Source organism: Bombus vosnesenskii, unplaced genomic scaffold, assembly GCF_011952255.1.
Source record: "Bombus vosnesenskii isolate JDL3184/JDL3185 unplaced genomic scaffold, Bvos_JDL3184-5_v1.1 scf7180000013319, whole genome shotgun sequence".
NCBI classification, from domain to species: Eukaryota; Metazoa; Arthropoda; class Insecta; order Hymenoptera; family Apidae; genus Bombus; species Bombus vosnesenskii.
In genome coordinates this window covers 603,826-625,693 of record NW_022882964.1, presented here as the reverse complement: position 1 = coordinate 625,693, position 21,868 = coordinate 603,826, and the positions used below count along the sequence as shown (strand labels likewise).

At 38.2% G+C, this 21,868-nt stretch overlaps 1 protein-coding gene across 1 annotated transcript in view; it reads right to left on the bottom strand.

Annotated features, from left to right (window-relative positions):
- LOC117235804 (1-phosphatidylinositol 4,5-bisphosphate phosphodiesterase epsilon-1-like) overlaps positions 1-19,036 on the bottom strand; it is a 36,870-nt gene extending 17,834 nt beyond the window's left edge. Inside the window, exons 1-3 of the mRNA XM_033498152.1 lie at positions 18,708-19,036; positions 17,733-17,878; positions 15,188-15,383 (exon numbers count right to left, since the gene is read on the bottom strand). Of these exons, the coding sequence (XP_033354043.1) occupies positions 15,188-15,383; positions 17,733-17,755 (219 nt within the window). The 5' untranslated portion in view covers positions 17,756-17,878; positions 18,708-19,036. The remainder of the gene's footprint in view (positions 1-15,187; positions 15,384-17,732; positions 17,879-18,707) is intronic.
- Positions 19,037-21,868: the final 2,832 nt, after the last annotated feature.

Below are 21,868 nucleotides of genomic sequence, written 5' to 3'. Positions count from 1 at the left end.
GTCTTCGATTATTTCTACCTTATTTGTACGATACTATTTATAATATTTTTATCCTATACTATACTACACTATAGTCGCTAGTAAATCGTACGAACGTCAGTCGTTGCAATAAAAATAGATAAATGTAAAAAAAATGTAAAGGTACGTACATAATTTGTTATGAACGGGTGTTTCAGAGATCAACGATTAATCTTTGTGGATATATTTTTCCTGTTTGCCCGCCACATTCTATATATTACATTTTTATCGAATAAAGACATTTTAGAAAAAACGAGTATAAAATTTGGATTTTTATGTTCAGCCAAACAATGCAAATGGTTGGTCCGAGTAATAAGTAATAGAAAGTAGTAGAAAAAAAGGTAATCTTCAAATTATAAACACGAATATATTCGCACGAATTTTATCGATTTTAGTAATTACGTAATATTCGTTTCAATTTACTTCTGCATGATATCAAATATCGTTTGAGCGTGTTTCTTTTATCACTAAATATTAGAGGATAACGAATCAATTAATAAAAGTTTTCTTTTAAATCGACGTCGAACTATTCTTTAGATCAAAAATTTTATTTTGTATATATCGGGTATATCAACGTTAATCCGTTGCGTACTATGATATTTTATACTTATGTGTATGATATCTAAAATTTATATTTCCTTCCTACTTTACATGTCGTTCCTAAACTGAAAATTCGCAACTACTCGAAATTGTACAAGACATCGTTAAATTGAAAAATCTTGCATGGAATAACAGACACGCTAATCGACACGAGGCAGGAATTTATTATGTATGTTAGTTATTTTTAATTCGGTGTGCAACTGTTTGAAGCTGTAAATCTATATGGATTAATAATATCTTCGCGGTAATTCAAGAGCGTTATTTTTGCATAGTTACACCTGTAGATATCGTGTGCCAAATGTCCATCAAAATTTCATCAATTTGACCCATTAAAGTGCACTGTTCTATTAGTAGGAGACAGCGCCTTCCTATGGCCGTTTGCACTTTGAATATCGGCAAAGGTATTTGTTGAACGAATAGCGTGGCGAATTCTCTTCGGGAGCAATTTTAACAGAATTTCAACGAACCGTCGTGCAAGCGCTATCGTCGTTTTTCTTAATGTATGGATTTGGGTAACGTAATCGGAGGATTGACATTTTTTTACGTAAAAACGATACAACGGTCTAAAACACGTACGATTTGCGTTCTAGCCAGAAACCGATAAAATACATATTTAGTGCCTGTTCTATTTTGAATTTGTGGCGGCACTCGACGGCACAAATACCACTCACCACTCGACACTAACTAGTGTCGGACGACGACAGCGCAGTGGTTAGCGCGCGCCTTAGGTTACGAACGTTCGGGACCCGGGTTCAAAATCTCATAGCTATGTCCTCGATTCGCTCCGAGTACCGAGGCTCGAGATATCATCATCCAGGAGGGCGGTGGATTTTTTTCCATCGTCCGTGAGGCCCGCGGCCGCGAACTGTCTTTTCAGTAAGGAGAACCACAGCACAGCACTGTATCTTCTGGGTCGGGCGCGTTATTGGGGGCACGCGGACTACTCGACTGGCCGTAAAATGTTTTGTTATTGTTTGCCATTTCGACCGTGCGCTGGGAATCGCGATAATCGAAGTTTCACTATAAAACTTGGCACTATCGCGGTCACCTTCTTTTCACTGAAGATCACGTCGGGGTCACCAATTTGAGGTAGAGAATATCGTCGTGATAATCGCAGTTGCTGGCTGTAGTGCTCCGCTGGCCGTAGAGGTCCGGATAGGTTCTGCTGCGGGGGTACTGCTGTATTTTCTTCTTATTTGAGAATCGTGGAAGAAAAATCGGACCACGGGTGCCGAGATTTGAACCCGTGATCCCGAACGTTCGTAACCTAAGGCGTTAACCACTGCGCTGCCGTCGTCCGACGCTAGTTAATGCCGAGCGGTGGTATTTGCGCTGTCGAGTGCCGTCACAAATTAAAAGCTCCCTGAATTTTATTTCAACGTAACGCGTTTTCGTTTCGTCCATTGCAAAATCGATGAATCGTAGATACAGTTTTCATAGAAATTCTTTGATATTAGTAGTTTTGTTGTAATTTTACTTCGTGAATATTTATTTGCACTGAACGATGAACATTGGCAAACTTTGCGCAACTACAACGTTCCAAATATACACGAGTAGAGTTAAAAAAGCCTATTGCAAAAAAAGATTCTTTCGACGAGATTTTATTACTAATTTCAATAAATACCGCGACTCTTTCTGGCCCTTTTGCGCAATAATTTATTAACCAATAATACGAGTAAGTTGATAATTTAATAGTCGTAGGTTAAAGATATCTCTTTTACAATTTTACAATTTTTACATTGGACAGAATAGTAAAATTTTTCTGTAACATTTGGAATCTCGTACGACGATTGATTCGGCTGTACAAGATGCTGTTGATCATATTTTAACCGTTGAAACGTTAAGGGCCTGTCATAAACTATCAGCCTCAACAGTGACAAGGTGATTACGATAATTCACTAGAATAATGTCAACTCGATCGAGCGTTAGACGAACTATTGACAATGATCGAAGAGAAACACCGGGTTTTGACCAATCGCAGAAAGTTCGTCCTGACAATCGCGACAATACCAGCTGGCACATCTCTATGCAAACACAAAAAGATATCTACGAACTGAATTGTATTGTTTCGAAGCGTTCTCCATGTTCGCCGCACACATATACGCAGTACGTAGATGCATCAGATATTTATTTATTTTACGCATTGTAAAACAGTTTAAATGGAAAGAAATTCTGAACTATCGAGAGTTTGAAAAATCAACGCGCGTTCATTTTTTGGACGGAAATCAAATGCTTTTTCGATCGCTGACAAAATGACCGATGACGGTTATTGGAAATAACGGAAAATCATATCGATAACTCGATAAATTATTCGTAATACGATAGAAGCTATTCCTTTGTAAAAAAAAAAGCAATCCATTTCATTCTCAAACCTTTGCACTCGCCGAAGAAGAAGTACTCCGAATATATTTGATAGCATCTGTCGTATAAAAAAACATTTACGAGAGAATGAAAATTGATTACAATACGCGAAAGGATGGTTGACTGTGAAGTGTGATTGATGCGTTTGTGTATTATGGACACTACGTGGCAAACAGAAATAAAAGGATATAAACGAAGAAAAAGGACATTTCACGAATTTCACGAGCCAATCGAGAAATAATCTCGTCGTGACGATTTAGGATAACGCGATGGAGAATGCCTACGTTTATAACGTGTTACTTCTTCCATTTTATTTGTAGATTAATTCAATTTTGGTAATCGCGTTACAAATTCTCGGTGTATTTGAAACAGAAAAGAATTGAACAAAGCAGAGCTCTGTATTAAAAATCTAAATTCACTATATTTCGCTTTCTCTTGTAATCGTAAAATAAGTGTAGTAGCGGCAGTAGAATGAAGGTTCTCACGAAGTAGAAGAAGATATCGCGGAAACCTTAAAAGTAGCTTCACCTAGATTGTATGGGAATGACGTTTGCAATTTCAAACTTATTTTGGAAAAGTAATGGAATCGTGTTCGACTCGAGAAGCAGGCGATTTTGCTCGAAAACGTATTCTACGAATTTCTTATCGCGTAAGAGTCGAAAAATACCACGAGTAAATGTAATACGAGTTTCTGAAATTAGCTCGGTCGCATAGGATACTATTCTATGCGATGAAATCCTTCTGAAAAGCTCGTAATATTTGCAAGATGTTTGTGCGTCGAAGCGTAACATCGAATATCGATACGACTAGAAGTATACCGTAAAAACGTGTCTGAAATTTACATCTAAATAAAAAAAAATATTTTGTTGCAAGCATAAAGATACGAAGAAAAAAGAAGCAAGGAAAAAGCAGAAAAGAAATTAAAGCACGGTAAACAACGTGATCGAACGTTACCGACAAAAACCTTAACAAGGCTGGAAATTGTCAGCAGCATTATGGAACGTATACTTCGTGTTCTTGAAATATCTGCTAACTAGACCCTTTAGATTTACAGCTTTTGCTCGGCACCGTTCCGAGGTGACAAACCTCTTTGTCGAAAGAATTAAGGCCGTTGAAACTGAAAATCCAGCATCTTGGGCTTGGTTGCTGTCACGATCAATTTTACGATGTTTACGTAACAATAAGAAAATATATGTACGTATCTTGTTAGGATAAACGAAACTTTCCCTAACACTGTGAAAAAGTTGTCACCTGCTGAATTAATTTTTATGCTAACAAACTTTATATTTCATCTAGAACGAGTCATTTTATTTATGTATTTTGTAATATATTCGAAACAGCAATCTATATTCCCTTTTTATTAAATTATTCTCCCGTTACGAGAATTCTAATACATCATAGATCTTTTACGCGTCATAGCGTTACTTTTTTCTTTCCTATTTTTATTTCTCTTCCGCGTAACGAGTTTGAAATTAATTATTACATAACTTATAACGCGTACAAAATTCATAACATTTTTATCAAAGGGTTCCCGACGATATCCAACGGCACGGGGTTGTATAAAATTGAAAATTGACATCGATAAGAGACTCGTTACGCGTATAATCGCAATTGTACCAGCGATTTTACTATTTATCAAAGTTGAGAGTTTACCATTGTATCTGTGTACGTAGAACATTACGTAATTTTGATTAACATCGAATGACATTTTATTCGGTAATCGCCAATTACAATACGATCGACGTTTTGACAACTGTTTTGCAACAAAATCGTAGATTGTGTCATCTTCTGTTATTTCGCAAGGTTGGATAACAGCGAGAAATATTCGTTTTACGAGATCTAAAGAAAATCTCGCTGCATAACTTGGGAATATCGACTACAACAGACGCTTGTTAAACTCTAGTCACACTGGTTATTGTTGTTCCACCGGTTCCATCGTAATCTGGAACAAGACTTGTTCGCTCGGTGTTCTAAGACTAATTCGGTTGGTGATCAGAACTAAACTGACTATCTTTAGAAACAACGAAGTTTCGCAAGGGAAGGATCGATACGGATACTGGAAATTGTCGAATCTTCTAAGATAAAGCTTACAGTTTAAGCTTACAGTTTAAACATAATCGTTTAACATAATCGTTTAAGATTACATACGAAAAGTGTTCGTAATATTCTATTCGTAATATCGTTACGAATTTTCCAGACGAATATACGTACAATAGTAGAGATCACAAAATACGAGTCTCGCGTGACTAACCGAAGCGAGTTATCCATAATGATTAATTACACGATGACCACGACTCTATTTATCAAGCTTAATCTACGGAGAATAGACGTAAAAATACTATACCACAAAAATTAGACGTCCACCTTGGAATAATTTCGAGATACTGAGAAAAAAATTAGAAAAAAGAAAAGAAAAAAAGAATAAATTTGCATTCAAATTGAGATACGTATAGTACAGCGCTTGGTGTGTAGTTCCGAGTCTCTTCTCGTGAAAATCAAAAAAGTTCACTTTTGTATAGGTGGTTTATGACGACAGGGCTATTAATTTCCCAAGTACTTTTTAATCGAAGAAAAGTTCAGTAATGAAACTGTGGTAAAACATGCCTTTACAGACTTCCTTATATCTAAGAGTACAGAGTTTTTTTTTAATAAAGGTATAATTTTATTTTACGTCGGTGAAAGTATATCGAACGATATTTTCGCTAATTCAAAATTATTACGAATCGATTAAAAAATTGTTTTAAGCAAAAGAATATCTTACTTTTCCTTTCGTCCCTTTTTAAAACCATTTTTAATATTTACATAATCAGAATTTTCAACGTTTACGAAGTTTCGTTCATATTCCAGCTTACACGTTTAAATTAAAATGTTATGTCATAAAAGATCACGTAACGGATATATAGCCGTTTCAGACGTTGTAATGTCTCGCAAATTATTTTTATTACAGTAGTACGGAAACCTTATAATAATTTCGATAGATGTAATAATACGTAATAACGATAAGTGATGCGTAATAAATGTAATTACGCGACTATAGAGGGCGGCATGTATATTGGTATTTTAGAACACGGAGACACTTGTAATATACTCTCGTTAATTATTAGTTATTAAAAGCGATATATCATTTTGGGTTTGCACGATTACGGTGGTCCAGTGGTTTCAACTTACAATTAGTACGTAAATGTAGCTACGAGAATGCAACGATAGTATTTGTATTAAATTTGTATTACTCGTATATTTGTATCCTGTAAGAAACAATCTCCGCCAATCCTAGTTCTTGCTATCGTCAGAGTCGATAATATTATTTCTCTTTAATACGATCTATTACGACACAATCTGTTCTCGAGTTCGATAGCTGACGATTAGTCGTAGCTCGAGACGAACCTAAACGTCACGATCACGCGCGTCACCATCTCCTTCCGAAGGTCTTTTCTAAAACGTTTCAGTCATTTTTCTTACCTACACCGGGGAAAAAGAATCGCTCGCTCACGAAAGAGGTCTACGTCCTCGTAATAGCGAGTGTGCCGTGACCGAGCTTTATTTCGCTAGACCTAAGAAAAAGAACATTACGAACATGGCAGTGGTTCGAATTAGACGGTACGTCCAACTGTCAAAAGATACGCACGTTTCCACTGTACTCTCATAGAAAGAAGACTAAAAAGAAAACACCCCGCTGACCTCACCGAAGAAATAAAATAGTCAAACTTATTTGGCGATCAAACTAGAAAAATCGATCGAATGTCCAGCTGGACCAATTGTAAAGTACAAATTAAATAATAACAAAAAACAAAAAAAGAAATTTCCACCGTACACGGATCGAAAGAGCCCCAGTAGTCATTGTTCTAACGTAAAATGGGAAGGTTTTTATCGTTAGACGAAATTATCAGCGTTGCCTTTAACCACTTTACGGCTTCGTGCACGGCGCCAGCGAAATCTTGCTAAATCACTTTCACGCAAAGAGTGCTACGAGCTTTCGGCATTCGTCGTGTGTACATGCATGTACCTTATGTACATGCGGCCATCGAGTCGTTTCACTCGTATTTATGTAGTATGCGAATCATAATATCGCGCAACCGGCGTATTTGCACGGAGTTTGAGAAATTCTTGCCTATTGGTTATACGAAGCAGTCGGTTATGTCGGGTTTATCATCTTTTAAACGATACGTACTTAATTTCACGAGTTATTGCTCGATGCGTTCGCGTACTTGGAAATAAAGTCAGCGTATCAAGATTTCCGATATCCTTTATGAACCACCGTAAATTAAACGAATTACGTTTTTCATATTTTTTCATTTCTGCGATGAAAGATCCGACAATCTCGTCAGCTATACTTCGCTAGCCTGTTACCGTATCTTCGCCTTGTTATTTTTCCCCGTTCTCGAATAATCGTATAATAAATTTTCCGAACATTTTATATATTTCTCCAACGAAAAATTCGACGAATTCGTAACTCTAAAATCTCGTATAATAAGTTTTTCGAAACAGAGTATATCCGTAGGTGAACTGGGTCGTTGTTGACGATTCGAGCGAAGCTGGGAATTTTCACAGACTTTTCTCCGAACTTTTATTTTTATTGAAAAAAGTTTCAAACATTTGATTTAACGGACGGCCGTATGATGTAGCAAAGGCCTCGACGGGTATCCTAGAATTTGTTCACAATTTTTTGGAACTCTAAGATCGTAAAAATCTGAGGATTCGGCATAAATGAGTTTGCTCGCAGCGTTTGAGAATTGAATTAATATTTGATATCGATTTATAATCGTTCATTCTCAAGTATTTGACGTAATATAGCGGTACACGAAAAATAGATATTGTTGCAATTTATAGAACTCGTGTCAACAACTACTTTCGTATAAATTAAAAAATTATAGCTATCTATCTAAAAATCATACAAAAACTGTGACATTTAAAATATCTATTCAGATCTATCACATCGCGTGTTAAAAATAACGAAACTTTTACTTTTCTCGCAAATTCTCATAATCTACCACGTACGGGAAAAAGCACCAACTAAGTGCACGTTACGTACGGTATTAGCACGTTATACACATTAAGCTACGTTTTAGTATTTTTTCTAAGACATTCCAGATATTTATTAGAGTTTCATACTCTTCGTAATGGTTTTACTAATTTTACGGGATTATAACTAATTTTAATCGCTTTAGTGGCTTTTTTGCTTTTAGTAGCTATTTATTATCGTCGTTAGCTTGTAACTTATTAATAAGCGTTCTATAAAAAGGGTGATATTCGAGCCCAGTTAGCAACTCGTACAAATACGAATAACACTACTCGAGATAAAAATTTCAAATTAATCGAAATAAAATGTGTAATGGATGCTGGCTAAGACGGCCAAATATAGTTACGTTCGTATCGCCGTATTCGTTACTTATCCTTTCAGTGAAACTATCTCGCTGGCATTTGCTTTTTCTCTTCGATACACATACACTAAAATTCAATACGCTAAAATGTAAGATCAGCTGTTCGAAAAGCCAATATGTTTATCACTCGGTTAAGCAATAATTTGGTAAAGTAGAATTTTGCGTACGCGTAACCTTGCACATTTCTATTGTACAACAACGTCTCGCCGGCGAAATTACCGGTTGCGAATACGTAGTTATCGTTCATAAGGCAGTTGTTATTTTTACATTTTCGTGCTTCCTCGTATCATTATACAAAGTGAAGTGATTTCGTATGCAAAAATAAATGGAAAATGTCAGGCAAAAGTTTTTAATACGAAGCTTTGTCTCCGAGGAAATTGAATTCGAAAATCCTGCGAGAGCACGTGCATTTCACTGGCAGGTAAAATCCGAAAATTTCCATTTTGACGAAGCTTTGTACGTAGACGGAAAATGGAATGATGAAATCAATCCATCGTATTATTCTTCCTATACATATGTATATTATTATAAAACTTTGTTGATGGAAAATACCTCTGTATAAAATGGATGTACGTCGTTGACTCAATCGCGTAAACAATCTTTACGTATTTATACCATATATTACAAAATGCAAGTCAAAATAAGAACCGCGTAAACCTTTTACGTACAACGAAGACTTTTACGTTTTCCCGTTAAACGTTTGTATATAAAATAGCAAAAGTATCCATATTGTATTTGTTTATTTTAAACTTACAGTATTTCGACAAAGCACGAGAAATTAAATACTTTTTTATTCTAATTCTTAATTTACCTCGGATAAATAATAATATAACGGTAGTCAATAAGATTACACGTAGAAAATTAACTATGCCCTGGATAAACTCGGTTTTTATCGAGTTCTCTAATTGGATAATGTTCCTTCTAAAAATAAATTTCGACTGGTAAGTAGAGTTCTTAACGTACGAAATTTTTGCGGTATCATCTGGCATATCGTTATAATCGTTTGCTCGCAAATTATCGCTCGCGTTACTTCCCTTATCGATATTATAATTAACGATAGTAGACCTCTGTTTCGCTTATCGTTTAATCGCGTTATCTGTTATATTTCTATATAGATCTTTTACCGAATATTGTCAGGCAACGTTGCCTGACAATAAGTTATCAATTTATGACACATTCGAATATTTTTCCTCGTGACTTCGATTATTACTTTATTATCTAACTCTCCTTTCTCTCTTTCTTTTATCATGTACCAAAGTACAGCTTCTATTCCTTATGCAAGATAAATCGGCTGCGTAAATCCATTCTAAATAATCATACGCATAAATCTATAAATATAGATAGCTCGTGCTTAACGCATATAAACGTACACAGTTGTGATATCTTCTCAAAACACTTTATTTATGAAAATAAATTACAGTATAGATATACATATACGAAATTACAGAATTAGATGACGCGATATAATAACGGTATAATAATTTCACTTTACATTTTCTTATAAATAAACAATTATCGTTGAGTTATTAGGGCGTTCGACAAAGATGGCGTAGACATTAGTAAAATACGTAAAAATAGTAGGATACAAGTCACGCTTAATTATGCGAATATCGTTTGTTAAAATATTCAAAGGAGCCGTGAGACTAAACCATGTTCTGGATCTTTCAAACCGACGATCATTAGCGACAAGAGCAAGTAGTTTCCGCCGGCCTACAACCATCGTTGCTGCTGGAGGCCGATAGAAACCCCTAACCTTATCGCTATACGTTTCCTCCTCCCTCTTCCCTTTTTTCTCTTTCTCCATTATTTCATCCTCGTAACAGATACAATCACAATAGAAATTCAGCTTCATATTTGTGCAAAATCCGATAATTAAGGCACGAATTAAAAACGTAAGGGGCATTGCACACAAACGTACAAATATTAAATATTTGAATAAGCGATCGATACTCGTCGAATTCCGCGAACTTGCCTTTTATCTGTGACAACGTTGACCCATGAAAATTATCGCACAAGAGTACGGTGGAAAAATAACGAAAAGATACGTTTCTGAGATTTATAATTGGATATAATTAAATTTGAGATAATTAAGATATAATTAAATTTGATCTTGAAAATGCCTGGAATTAAAGCATCGAACTATATCGTATAATTAGAAACAGCATCGATGGATAATAATACGGAAATTCCTGGATCTTTTCGTTTACTCTGTTATTCCGATCATCGCGCAGCAACCTCTGAGCTTTCCAAATACTTTCGCCAAACGAATGAAACCGTACAGTATAAAGACCGTTATGTCGCCTCCTTTCAATCAACTCACGAAAAGGACCAAGAGCCCCACAATAGAGTCAAAGTAATATCCCTGGTATTGCTCGGTCGTTTGTAAGACTTCCCTTGAACGGTTCTTTGACACACAAGATACCTAAGATTGGTTTACGCTCACACACAGTTAAGATTCGGTAGTTCTCGTTCGTCTTTCAACGATTCCGATGGAACCGAAACTTGTACGGTTAATTAAAAAATCGCGTAATTACGCATACGTCGTACATAAATATAGGGGCCACGGAGGCAATTAAAAATTTTCTATAAATTACGTTCGATCGTTCGTGTAAAATAAATCTTATTTGTTTATTATCGTTGCTTATTATTGCTTACTGTATCGTTCAACTCGATGTCGTTCGTTAAATCGTCGAGACGGAAATATACAACGACAGACTTTTAAAGACGTAATTAACGAAGAACGGAAAGAGAAGAATTTGCTAATCGTATTGCTCGATCTAAATTTAAACTGGAATCTTCTGTTTCTAGGACGACTGATATATATCACTGTAACTGTCTAGTTGATTCGTGGATTTTCTTCCCTAAATTTCATTTGTGGAACTCGTATCTTTAGAAAAATCAACATTCTACGTTGAACGTTTCGTTCTATTCGCTTTAACTTTTGTTCCGCAATAAATCGTTTGCGCGTAAGCTTAACACTCAGAACCGACACAATTAAAATACGTACAGCGAACTTTTTTCTTTCTTTGCCAACGTACGAGAAAGCGTAAAGTACGATTATAACGTATGTAATTCACGACACAATTATTTACAAATATAAGAATTAATCGGAAATTACTTATACGTAAAAGTTATCTATGCACGTCGTGGCACCTTGAGCGTCACCGTTGATAAGTAGAACGAACAGACACTGGTTACTCGGAGACGAAATTAATAGGTTAAAATACGAAGCGCGTAATTGGTTCTAAACTAATACGGTCGCGTCGACAACGCAGCTGTAACGTATAGTAACGGTTAATAAATAAATAGTAATGATTAACGAATATGTCACTCGTAACGTATTTTTAAGAGTATTTTTAGCGCGCGTTCCAAGGATTATTCGAATATTTTTAAATCGTCCAATCGTTTATCGTACATCATACGCGATTGTTCGCAGAATTTCTTGCGGCTTGATCGAATTATCACCGCCTATGAGCCAATTTGCTGGTAGATTTGCAGTTACGGATGAATACTTTGCTGCACGGCAATTATATGCTAGAATTATTCGTACATCGAAGACTTTATGGTTGAGGCGTGCTGGATTTCGATGCAGCGATTCCGAATAACCTGACCGCACGAGAACGAAATGCGTTTAACGACGCATTTTTATTTTTATTCCTCGCCGTTACTCCTGCCAATTCCTTCAAAACTCGCGATATTTCATTCAGCCAATATATATCATTGTTATTAACTATTTTATATTTCGGAGTAACCGTCATATTTTATTTATAAACGATCGGAGAGCTTTAGCGCGAAAAACCAATTCACAGGCATCAAATTGAAGCGAAACGGGGAAAACGATAATAACTTTTTTTTTTTATCGATTATCAATTTCGTTTTAAACGAGAAGAACGTATCGGTAGATAATAATATGTTTTATTGCTTTTGATGTATTTCGAAACTCAAACCGTTCGATATTTTCACGATTATGCGTAATATCGTGATTAACGTTAACTCGCGATTAGTTTTAGCGTGTTATAAATTATCAAATAAAAAGAAAATCCGATATTGCGTATATACGATACTGTATGAATGTGACAAAGCACCCTATTCTAATTGTCTGTAATTTAATTTTACCGTATTCTACGTAAAGAGACAGAGAAATAGAAAGAGACAGATCGTTAGCTAACCAGGTAGACGGATAGATCAGACTAGCTGTAAAATACGAATAGAAAATTATTATTCGCGGTAAGATCGATAAACCAACGTTTAAACGAAACAAGCTAAATCACGCGTTAAAATAAATCGCGCGTGAACGGGATATTACGATACTTCAGCCGGCACTTTCGCTTTCTTTTCTGATAATCATCGTTGAATCGTCGAGCGAGAATTCAAGGAATATCGCAAAGAGACGGTGGAGAATCGATCACGCACGCGGTCTTTGCTTTCGACGCTAGTAGCTCATATCGGTGTTTCTTGCTTTAAAGTGGTCAAACGAAAGGAAAGGGTTGGTAATTTGAGTAGCTCTGTGGTATCTCCGGGCAACCTTTGGCCTCGTTCGCTGCTCGTATTCCATGGTTCGACGCTTTCGGCGGAGGTCGGGGGATGTACGGATTTTATCGAGGAACTTGCTTGGCCAGATGCCAAATCGTACGTGTAAGTTCGCCGTGAAATCATCCGATCTCACAGTTCGTCTCTTTTCTTTTCGCGTACTTGCGTCGTTCGACGCGTTCGAACAAGTATGGCAGGAAAACGGTGACCGATCCGGCACATCGCCGCGCGTCCTCGTTCGTCCTATCGACGTTCGTTATCTACCTCGATGCGACAAAATCGTTAAGAAATCATCGGCTTTCAGAAACGCGACACAAATCGCTTGGAACAGAGCGTTTTACCGCGTATCGGAATTATATGGCCGAAAGATATATCCGAAGATAAATGCCTCGGAAGACTATACAATTTGGCTGAATACAGATATCGCGTGATATCGAGCTTAGAATTGATTTAGGCTGAAACACAGTTTGATCTAGAACCGAATCGGAACTGAGATGGAACTGAGTTTCAATTGGAACAGAATCGAGCTAGAACCAATAGGGAACTGCTATTGGATCGGTGCTGAATCGATATTGCGCCGATACTCATCTGTTTGGGGAGATGTATTGGGATTTAAAGACCTTTTTTCGTTGCACACGAAAAGGATAAGTCGGAAAGATACTCGAAGATCGGATTTTCTCATCGAGCGAGTCAAGTTTCGATCGGGGCACGCGTACGAATTCCTTTAAAAATCACTTATAGCAATGTCGAATATTCCTTTGGCCAGACTACGTTTTTACTCGCACGTACTTTCTTTGTGCGTAATTTGGCTTAAGATATTTGATTTGTTCGAGACAGCGGTCTTCTTTGACGAGTAGCCTTTGGCTGGTACAAATCTAGAAATTGTTTGCTAAAAGTTCACCGCAATCGTATTCTTTGGTATGTCGTCCAAACTTATACCGTACCGTTCGTTATACTAAAAGCACATCAAAACGCATTGTACGTTCGTATTTCCTTACAAAATAACAATATCCTTTCTTTATTTACTCGCGTTAAAAATGTTACGACATTTTACTTTTTATATCATATATGAAGCAGAATCGCACGTACGTGTATTGCATATGTGCCTTACGCGATAGATTTTATAAAGTGCAAAATCCGACAATTACCGAGCGAACGCGCTTTCCGTGTTTTTAAATGTAGGTCAGATATCGAATATCGGAAAAACGCATTCGAATGAAAAATTTGCTCACTCTGTTGTCTATTTCGGTATTTATATTTTGTGGGCGATACCTATTTCCGATGTTAAAGATATTAAAGGAAAGACACTCACCGGTGACCTCGATCGTTTAATTGGCGTCAAGGTAATCGATGGAAAAACGAAACCTTCAAAATTTTCGAACCACGATATTCCTCCTAATTTTCGTTATTTCCTTCTATTTTTATCTCTCCATCGTTTCAGCCGTGTCGTACACGCGACAGATTTTCGCGAATTTTCTATTTTGCTCTTTCGGTTTCCGTGTTTACGCGAAACAAACTCAAGTGGTTCGTTAATATCCGATCGTGCCGAGATCCTAGTTTATATCCATACGAGTGAAAAACTTCCTTCACCGAATTTTCCAAGGGGAAACTTATTAATAGAAAGCAAATGAAACGCGTACAGCACATATGCAATTATCTCTTCTAATCGAAGCACAAAGCTCGATTATGTAACCAGAAATCTTTATTGCTGCGTAAGTTCTCGAAATAGAACGGAAATAGAGGAATTATACCGTGGAGACGGAAATATCTGTTACAAAGCACTAGGTTGGAAAATTTGTAATCCGACGAAGCGAGTAACAAATAAACTAGAAATTTTATCCCCATGTATACCGATCTATATCGCAATTTTTATTGGAAATGTTCGTAATACATTTCGATATTCGGATAAACTTCGATACTTAGGAATCCACGAACCTTTCGATCAACGCGTACCAGTTACACCTTCTTTCTCGTCGTACAACCACGCGCAAAGAGAACGAGCGAGCTTATTTTTGCGGAAGCTGTGCGAGGGCAAGTAACGTATATGTACGGGTCATCGGACTTAAATCGATGGTTAGCGCAAAGCTCGATTCGCGAAGGTAGCAGCGTATGACGCGATATAATAGGAGCCGAACGAGGCTCCGTCTTGGCTTCGAAACTCCACTTTATCGTTAGAATTAGCGTAACGTTTTATGCAAAAGTTTCAAGGTCCGCCTCGTCTCTCGTCCTTTTCATGGTGGCAGCAGCAATTTGCTCGGCGGCTTGTGGTAATTACAGAGGAATAAAATTTAATGGGTTACCTTGGACTCGAATGCGATGACTTCCCGCAATTCCCGCAAAAAAGCTCCAAAGAACGGCACCACTGGACACTCTGGCATTGCCAAGGAGCGAGCAAGCGCGAGCTCATACTCGGGAGACAAAAGGGCGGAGGATAGATTTTCCAAAACTGGTACTGGGTCGTTCACACTTTGCCAAAAGGGCTTTAGCTTGTGGCACCTGTAAGAAAGCGTTTCGTGTTCCATTATAAAACTGAAATCAGATACGTACAATCCGTTTATAAATATATAGATACGGAAGATCGTTTTCCGTTGCATCCTACGGACGAAGCAGACAAAAAGAGAGGAAATAGTCGATCGTTGATATCGCCTTTCGAGAGTTTTCATCGAGTATCGCGCGAGTTTCGCGACGTAGTAGGCGGCGATAGCGCGGACGCTCTATCTACTAAAATTTCAATTATTCGCTTAATCGCATAGTTTCCGAAAGTAAAACTCAAGTGCGAGCATATAACGCGAGGTAAATTATAAGTATACGACCGCATCGAGGACAATGGTGGTGTGTAGGACGATGGTCGAGCAGCAGCAGCAGCAGCAGCAGCAGCAGCAGCTTTTATCTTCTTTTCGTTCGCGGTTACGAAGGTTGGTGGTTTTACGATGTCGCCAATAAAAAGCTAGTTTATTTTTTCATTCGCTCTTTCAAAGCGACCACGAGAGCACGATTCGATGGCGCAGCTTGTCCCTTTGGTTATAAATTTGTATTAAAGCTCGAGATTTTTGACAACGGGAGAAAGTCGTAGCTGAATTTACGTGCATCTGGCAATGATTTAATTCTTTGCGCTATGTCGTCGCTGATGTAACGATACTTTTTCATTTTTTCCTCGTCTCGTTAACTTATAACTCACCTTTGTCCTGACGTTTCGTTCGACCAACAAAGCAAACTAGTAGCAAGTAATTTAATTAAAAAGTTTCTTCGAACCTGTACGTAGCTATATACACACGCGTTTCGTATTTTACATTTTTCAACACGAATATAACCGTAAGATAGCGTCTATGAGATTTCAACGGTGTTTGTTTTTACGACAGTTCTGTAAATATTCGCCGTGAGGCATCATATATATACAAGTACTCTTGTACATCAAACTCAAGCACTACTATTGCTACTAGCTTTTAAACGAAGCGCCGTATTTCACAACATGTACCATTCTTCTTTTATTTTTTTAACGTCTCGTGCACTTTACCATAGCGTCTATTGTCTACGTAACGAACTGACCATCGTCGTGCCGGTTATGAATCGATTCTCATTTCCGAAATAACCGAAAGCTTTCGGTCGTACACGATAATTACAAACGTGTTCGCTACGAACAATGGCAAAAATTTATTTCTATAAATGATAAAACCTTCTCTGTTTTTCTTTAAAAAATACATATGCCTCGTGTAAAATATGCAAATTTTTTTTAACGCAAATATAGTTTCTTCTCATAATTGCTTTCACGCAGAATACGCATTTTCTAAGGATGAGAGGATGAGATTTTCTCAACGTTTCCCTAACTTCGATTTATACGTGACGATAAATTCGCGGATTAAGCATCATACCAATATCTACGCCGACTGAGAAGTAAGAATAACATATCGGACAAGAGTCCGTTTGATTTCGAACAGAAGCGAGGAAAGAGACAAAATAGTAGACGCAAAGACGATAGAAAAATAAAGTGGAAAGAAGTATCGAGAAAGGAGAATCCGAAGAAAGTCCATTTACAGTCGCGCGAGTTCGAATGCCATATGCGAAAGTATTCCGACATCGCGTAAGACCGAAGGAAGGATCTTCGAAGGTGGAAAAACGAAACAGCGGACTATCAACGACGAATCAAAGTTTACGAAAAGAAGGACGAACCAGGGAATTTTACAAAAAGGACGTGTATCGTCGCGAGTGAAACGTTAGCCGAAGAGGTTTTCCAAGGTCGACGAAACTTTGCCAGAATCTTTGATATAACGGCGAGTGGAGTCTCGTTTTCGCGAATCGAGCAAAGGTTAAGGAGAATATTAAAAACTTTGTAAATCGATATCGTTGAACCAGAGGAGACCGACAAGTTTTGCCAATCTTGAGCTAAAGCAGCTTTCTGCTGGGATAGCGATTAACGCTTAAAACGTAAGTTTAAATAGCATTTTACTCGAGTTGCTAAGACCAAGGATTATAGGGTGCCTTCGGGACGCCTATTATTTCAATAGACCGGGGTTAATCGATACGAAGGCTTATCGAAGCTGGACGCGTCTTGCTCGCTGTTACGGCGTTACGAAGTTTCCAGAAATGACTTCGAATTAGGTGAAATCAAATTTGAAGTTAAGCTAATTAGCTTATATCAAATGGAAAAACGAAGCTGGAAAGAAAAATAAACGACGTAAATTCTCGCGTTATGTTTCGACCATAACTTGATTTCGAAGCTTCGGCGAATGTCGTGATCGTCGATGTTTCGCGTTGTACGCTTTAATTAATTACATTCGTCTACTATGCACTTACGTTTCACAACCGAAGGAGGAGAAACAGAGAACAAGAGATGTACGGATAACTTACTTGAGACCGGCGACAATTTCCATGGCTGAGTTAAAGTTTCCGGTATTCCAACAGGTCTGAGCTACTCGTAGGAGACAGGACAATACCGCCTGCCTTTCTTCCAACGTTGCGCCACTTGCGACCGCGTGAGTAACCCATGAGTTTACCTAAAGTTCCAAAATATCGATAATTATGCGAGTCACCGAACGTACTTGATACGATCGTTAACTTTGTTCGTTACGAACGTTTCCTTACACGCCGACTCGCAAAATCACAGGACATCTAGTCTTAATGGGAATTCTACGTTTGACGTAAATTATGAATTCTACGTTTTTACAAAGTTTTCAAGAATCTTCATAATACACTTGATAAACAGATAGAGCAGTAGCGTATATCTATATATATTATGTACAATATCTATGTCGAATATATGTATGTATAACAACGATCTGTCTATTTTCTCATCGCGATACCTAGATAAATGAAACTAAACAAATAATTGGCAAGCGCTTCACGGTTACCGACTTCGATTAACGCGCTATTGTACGCGAACACTCGGTGGCCGTTCGCAGGCCGGTGGCAGAGTCGTCGTTCGTGCCGAAAGAAGGCGAATCACCGAGAATCGCAAATAATTAAATTTCTTTCGCTCGAACGTAGCAACGGAACGAAAGGCCACGCGTCCACGTAACCGAAAGCGTAATACGTAACGGGAGAAGGTGAACGCGACGATAGGGAATACGAAGAAGGAGAACAGCTTCGAATGGGAAATCTATGACGCGTAATAACTCGTAATAATTCTATTCCAGCGAACGCGGTCGATACGATCTTGTTTCAACGAACCGGTGTCTTAATCCTATCCTGATAATTCTATTCCTTTCGATTCCCTGTTCTCTCCTGCGTTTTACTCGTTTCCTCTTTCTTTAAACGATCCTGCGCAAATCTTTTCTTCGCTTGGACGTTTCGTTCAGTTTTCCGAAGGATATTTCGAAAAATTACCTCATTAAAACGTTTGATGAGCGTTCGAACGGAAGAAAAGAAGTTGGAAACAGGCCAGTTAGACTCTTCCTCGGTCTGGGTCGAGCTGTTCGTGGTGCTGGGATTGCAGTAGCTGCGACTCGGCGACGGGGGTGGCCTGGCAGGTGATTTCGTGTTCTGATCTTGTGCCACGTGCCTGAGGTACTCTTCCGGTGGTATCTGGTAGAACAGCTGGTATTCGGTCTCCGTCAACCTGAGCGCCACCTCCTCGGGGAAGTGCAGCAGCTTGTGCAGATCCTCCAGCTCCTCAGAGCTCCGAGGCGGCTGCGGCTGCGGCCGCTTCTCCAGCTCTGTTCGAACATCGTATAATACGTTCGCATTAATATTCCTCCGTATAAAATGTTATGCAAGCAGATTCGCTTCGAGTTTTCAAGAAATCGATTTCTTCGATTATCCGCCCTTTGAAACTCACGAGGGACCGACGACATAGGAACAACAACGTTGGAAAAATTCTTTTCTCCCCGTCTTTTCGCTTTCCAATAGCGTAGCAATTAGGGCAATTAAATTTGCATCGTTACGAGGAGAAGCAAGGATCAAAAAGCGAAAACAGTTTGATTACAGGATCGTCGTCGTTATAATTTTCTAACGTTTTGACTTCGTCGAAACGAAACCTTTTCTTTTCGTCGAATTTCTTACGGATTATATCGCTGTACAGCGGTACATCTCGGTGGTAAACGAAGGCCAGGAACGTAACGAATCCGGCACGAGGTATACCCTCCTCCCTCTTTGCGATCGAAGGGCGAAAAGGAAATTGCCCGTATGTAAGAAGTTGCCAATTTCTCGAACGACCGATCGATTTTCATTATTATCTTACTAGGTTTCACGTTGATGGCGATATTTACGAAAATACTTTTGCATAAATAACAGCCTCGATCTTAATGTTCGGTCGCCAATGCATGTTATGGTTCCGAGCGTGTTAAACAGAATGGTTGGAATTGCAAAAACAACGAGTATAAATTGTTCGTTCGAAGATTTCTATCGGAGGAAGAGTGGAAAGTATACGTCGCGCAATATTATAAGGCGTTATTTCAAGCATGTCGACAATTTAAAATCTGTCCTAGTTCTGTCAAAAATAATTAAGATTGGCGCGACTCGTTGAGCCAGGCGTGTACCAGCATAATACGTGTACACGAGGGCTCGGAAAACGTGCAAGTGGCATCCATTTGCGGTGACAAGAACGAGCACTTGGATAATTCGACGCATCCGGAGTATGTATTACGAGTCGTCTTGTTATTAAAGTGATTCGTGACGTTATCTATTTATAACGGATTTAAGCGTATCGCGACGGACAACTTAATGTAAAATACGAATAAAGTATAAATTACTCTTTGTTCGCGAATGTCGAGCGAATTAAGTTAAACCGCGCGAATAGCTCCGGTTTTCACTTGCAATTTTAAACTAAAAGATTGTAGCGTACTATCTAATTATTTCGTTGCATATCGCAGATACGTAGATACGTATGTGTTGATATTCGTATGAAATAGAACCGTATCATATTTGAATGCACATATTTAGCTCAAACATTTCAGAAATGGCCATTAATTACATTACGCTAACGAATATATGAATATCTGCACCAAAGATCCGTTCCGCCATAGCGCATTTGTTCAAAGCTACGCGTTCGTAGCATTTGACTATCCAAATATCTGGATGAATATATGTATGTTACGTATTTTAGCTACGTATCGATCGCAGGAAAACGAAATTTCGTGAAACGACACGTTTAGATAAAAGAACACGACGAAGCGTTTTCGAAAAATGAATCTAACGTTTAGAGAATTCAAGCTACTTTGAAGCTACTGTAGGGTAATGTTTGTTATAAAGGAATTAATTCTAACGGGAGCACGTAACGTCTAACTTTCGCAGATCTATAGTACGTTAAGTCCCGGGCCTTGAAACTTAACGATATCTTAGGTAGTTGAAGACTACCTGTCTTAATCTAGCTTTGGTACGAAGAATTTACACGAAAATCGTATGCCATAAGCCAAAGACGTTAATCAGATGTACGTACGATATACACGTAAACGATTAGGGATGCATTTTCTTCCAAAACACATCCCTTCTGTTCTGATTACCATAAACTACTACACGTAAGTGTACAGCTGTATATTACAAGTATAGCAGGACACGTTTTCCATTCTTTTATCGCGGTTCAGCGAATTTCAATGACGCTCCTTCTACGAATCATGGAATATCATTTATAAAACACATTACCATAAATGGGATGCGAAGTTATGCGATGCAATTGTTACGACGCAAAGGCTACCAAACGTATAATTCCATAATTCGAATAATCGGTACACCGTAATCAGTCGCATTTCGGTCTACGTTGCGAAAGAATTTCATTAAAATCAATTTCCTTCGTATCCCACTCGAATATCTTACTGCTGTAATCAAAATATCGTAAAATTATGAAATAATAAAATAACGAAATCGACCGAACAGGTGCAAGCAAACGTGATTAACGATTTACATCGTGGCGCAACATCGGAATGGAATTGCGAACGATGAAAATTTGTGCCCCGATGGAGCGTTCAAACGTTTCCGAGCGAAACATACAAAAAGACGAAAAAAGAGTAAAAAAAAAAAAAAAAGAAGAGAAAGGAGAAACAAACGTTTTCAAACGAAATCCGCTTGGTTGCGGACGGCATGAAAATTTCATTTGTTTTCGCATCCCTGCGGACCAAAGCATATTGAACGAACAAAATCATAGCGGCTGACGGTGCAAACTTGACCTCGATTAAATTATTATGCTCGAAGGAGACGTCTCTTTGTATAGCAAAATTTATATCTTGCCTGCCGAAGAAGGAAACGCTATATCCTGTACGCGTCGCATTGTCTCACTGCGAAACAGAGACTCGGATAAAAAGAGAGAAACGACGCGAGAAGGAAATATCATAAAGAAACGGACGAAGGAAGCTACGTTGGAAAATTGCCTAAGAAATATGCGTGCGAAAGTGTGTAAAGAGACAGAATTATACGTTGGTTTGGCAGAAGGAGCAGTCGCAACATTTAAAGCGCGATGTAAGACGAGGTATTAGATTTTCAATGTACTATTAGCTCTCGGCTTAATTCTCGGCTAAAACGCACCTGTATCGTTGGAACCGTAAGCATAAAAGAGC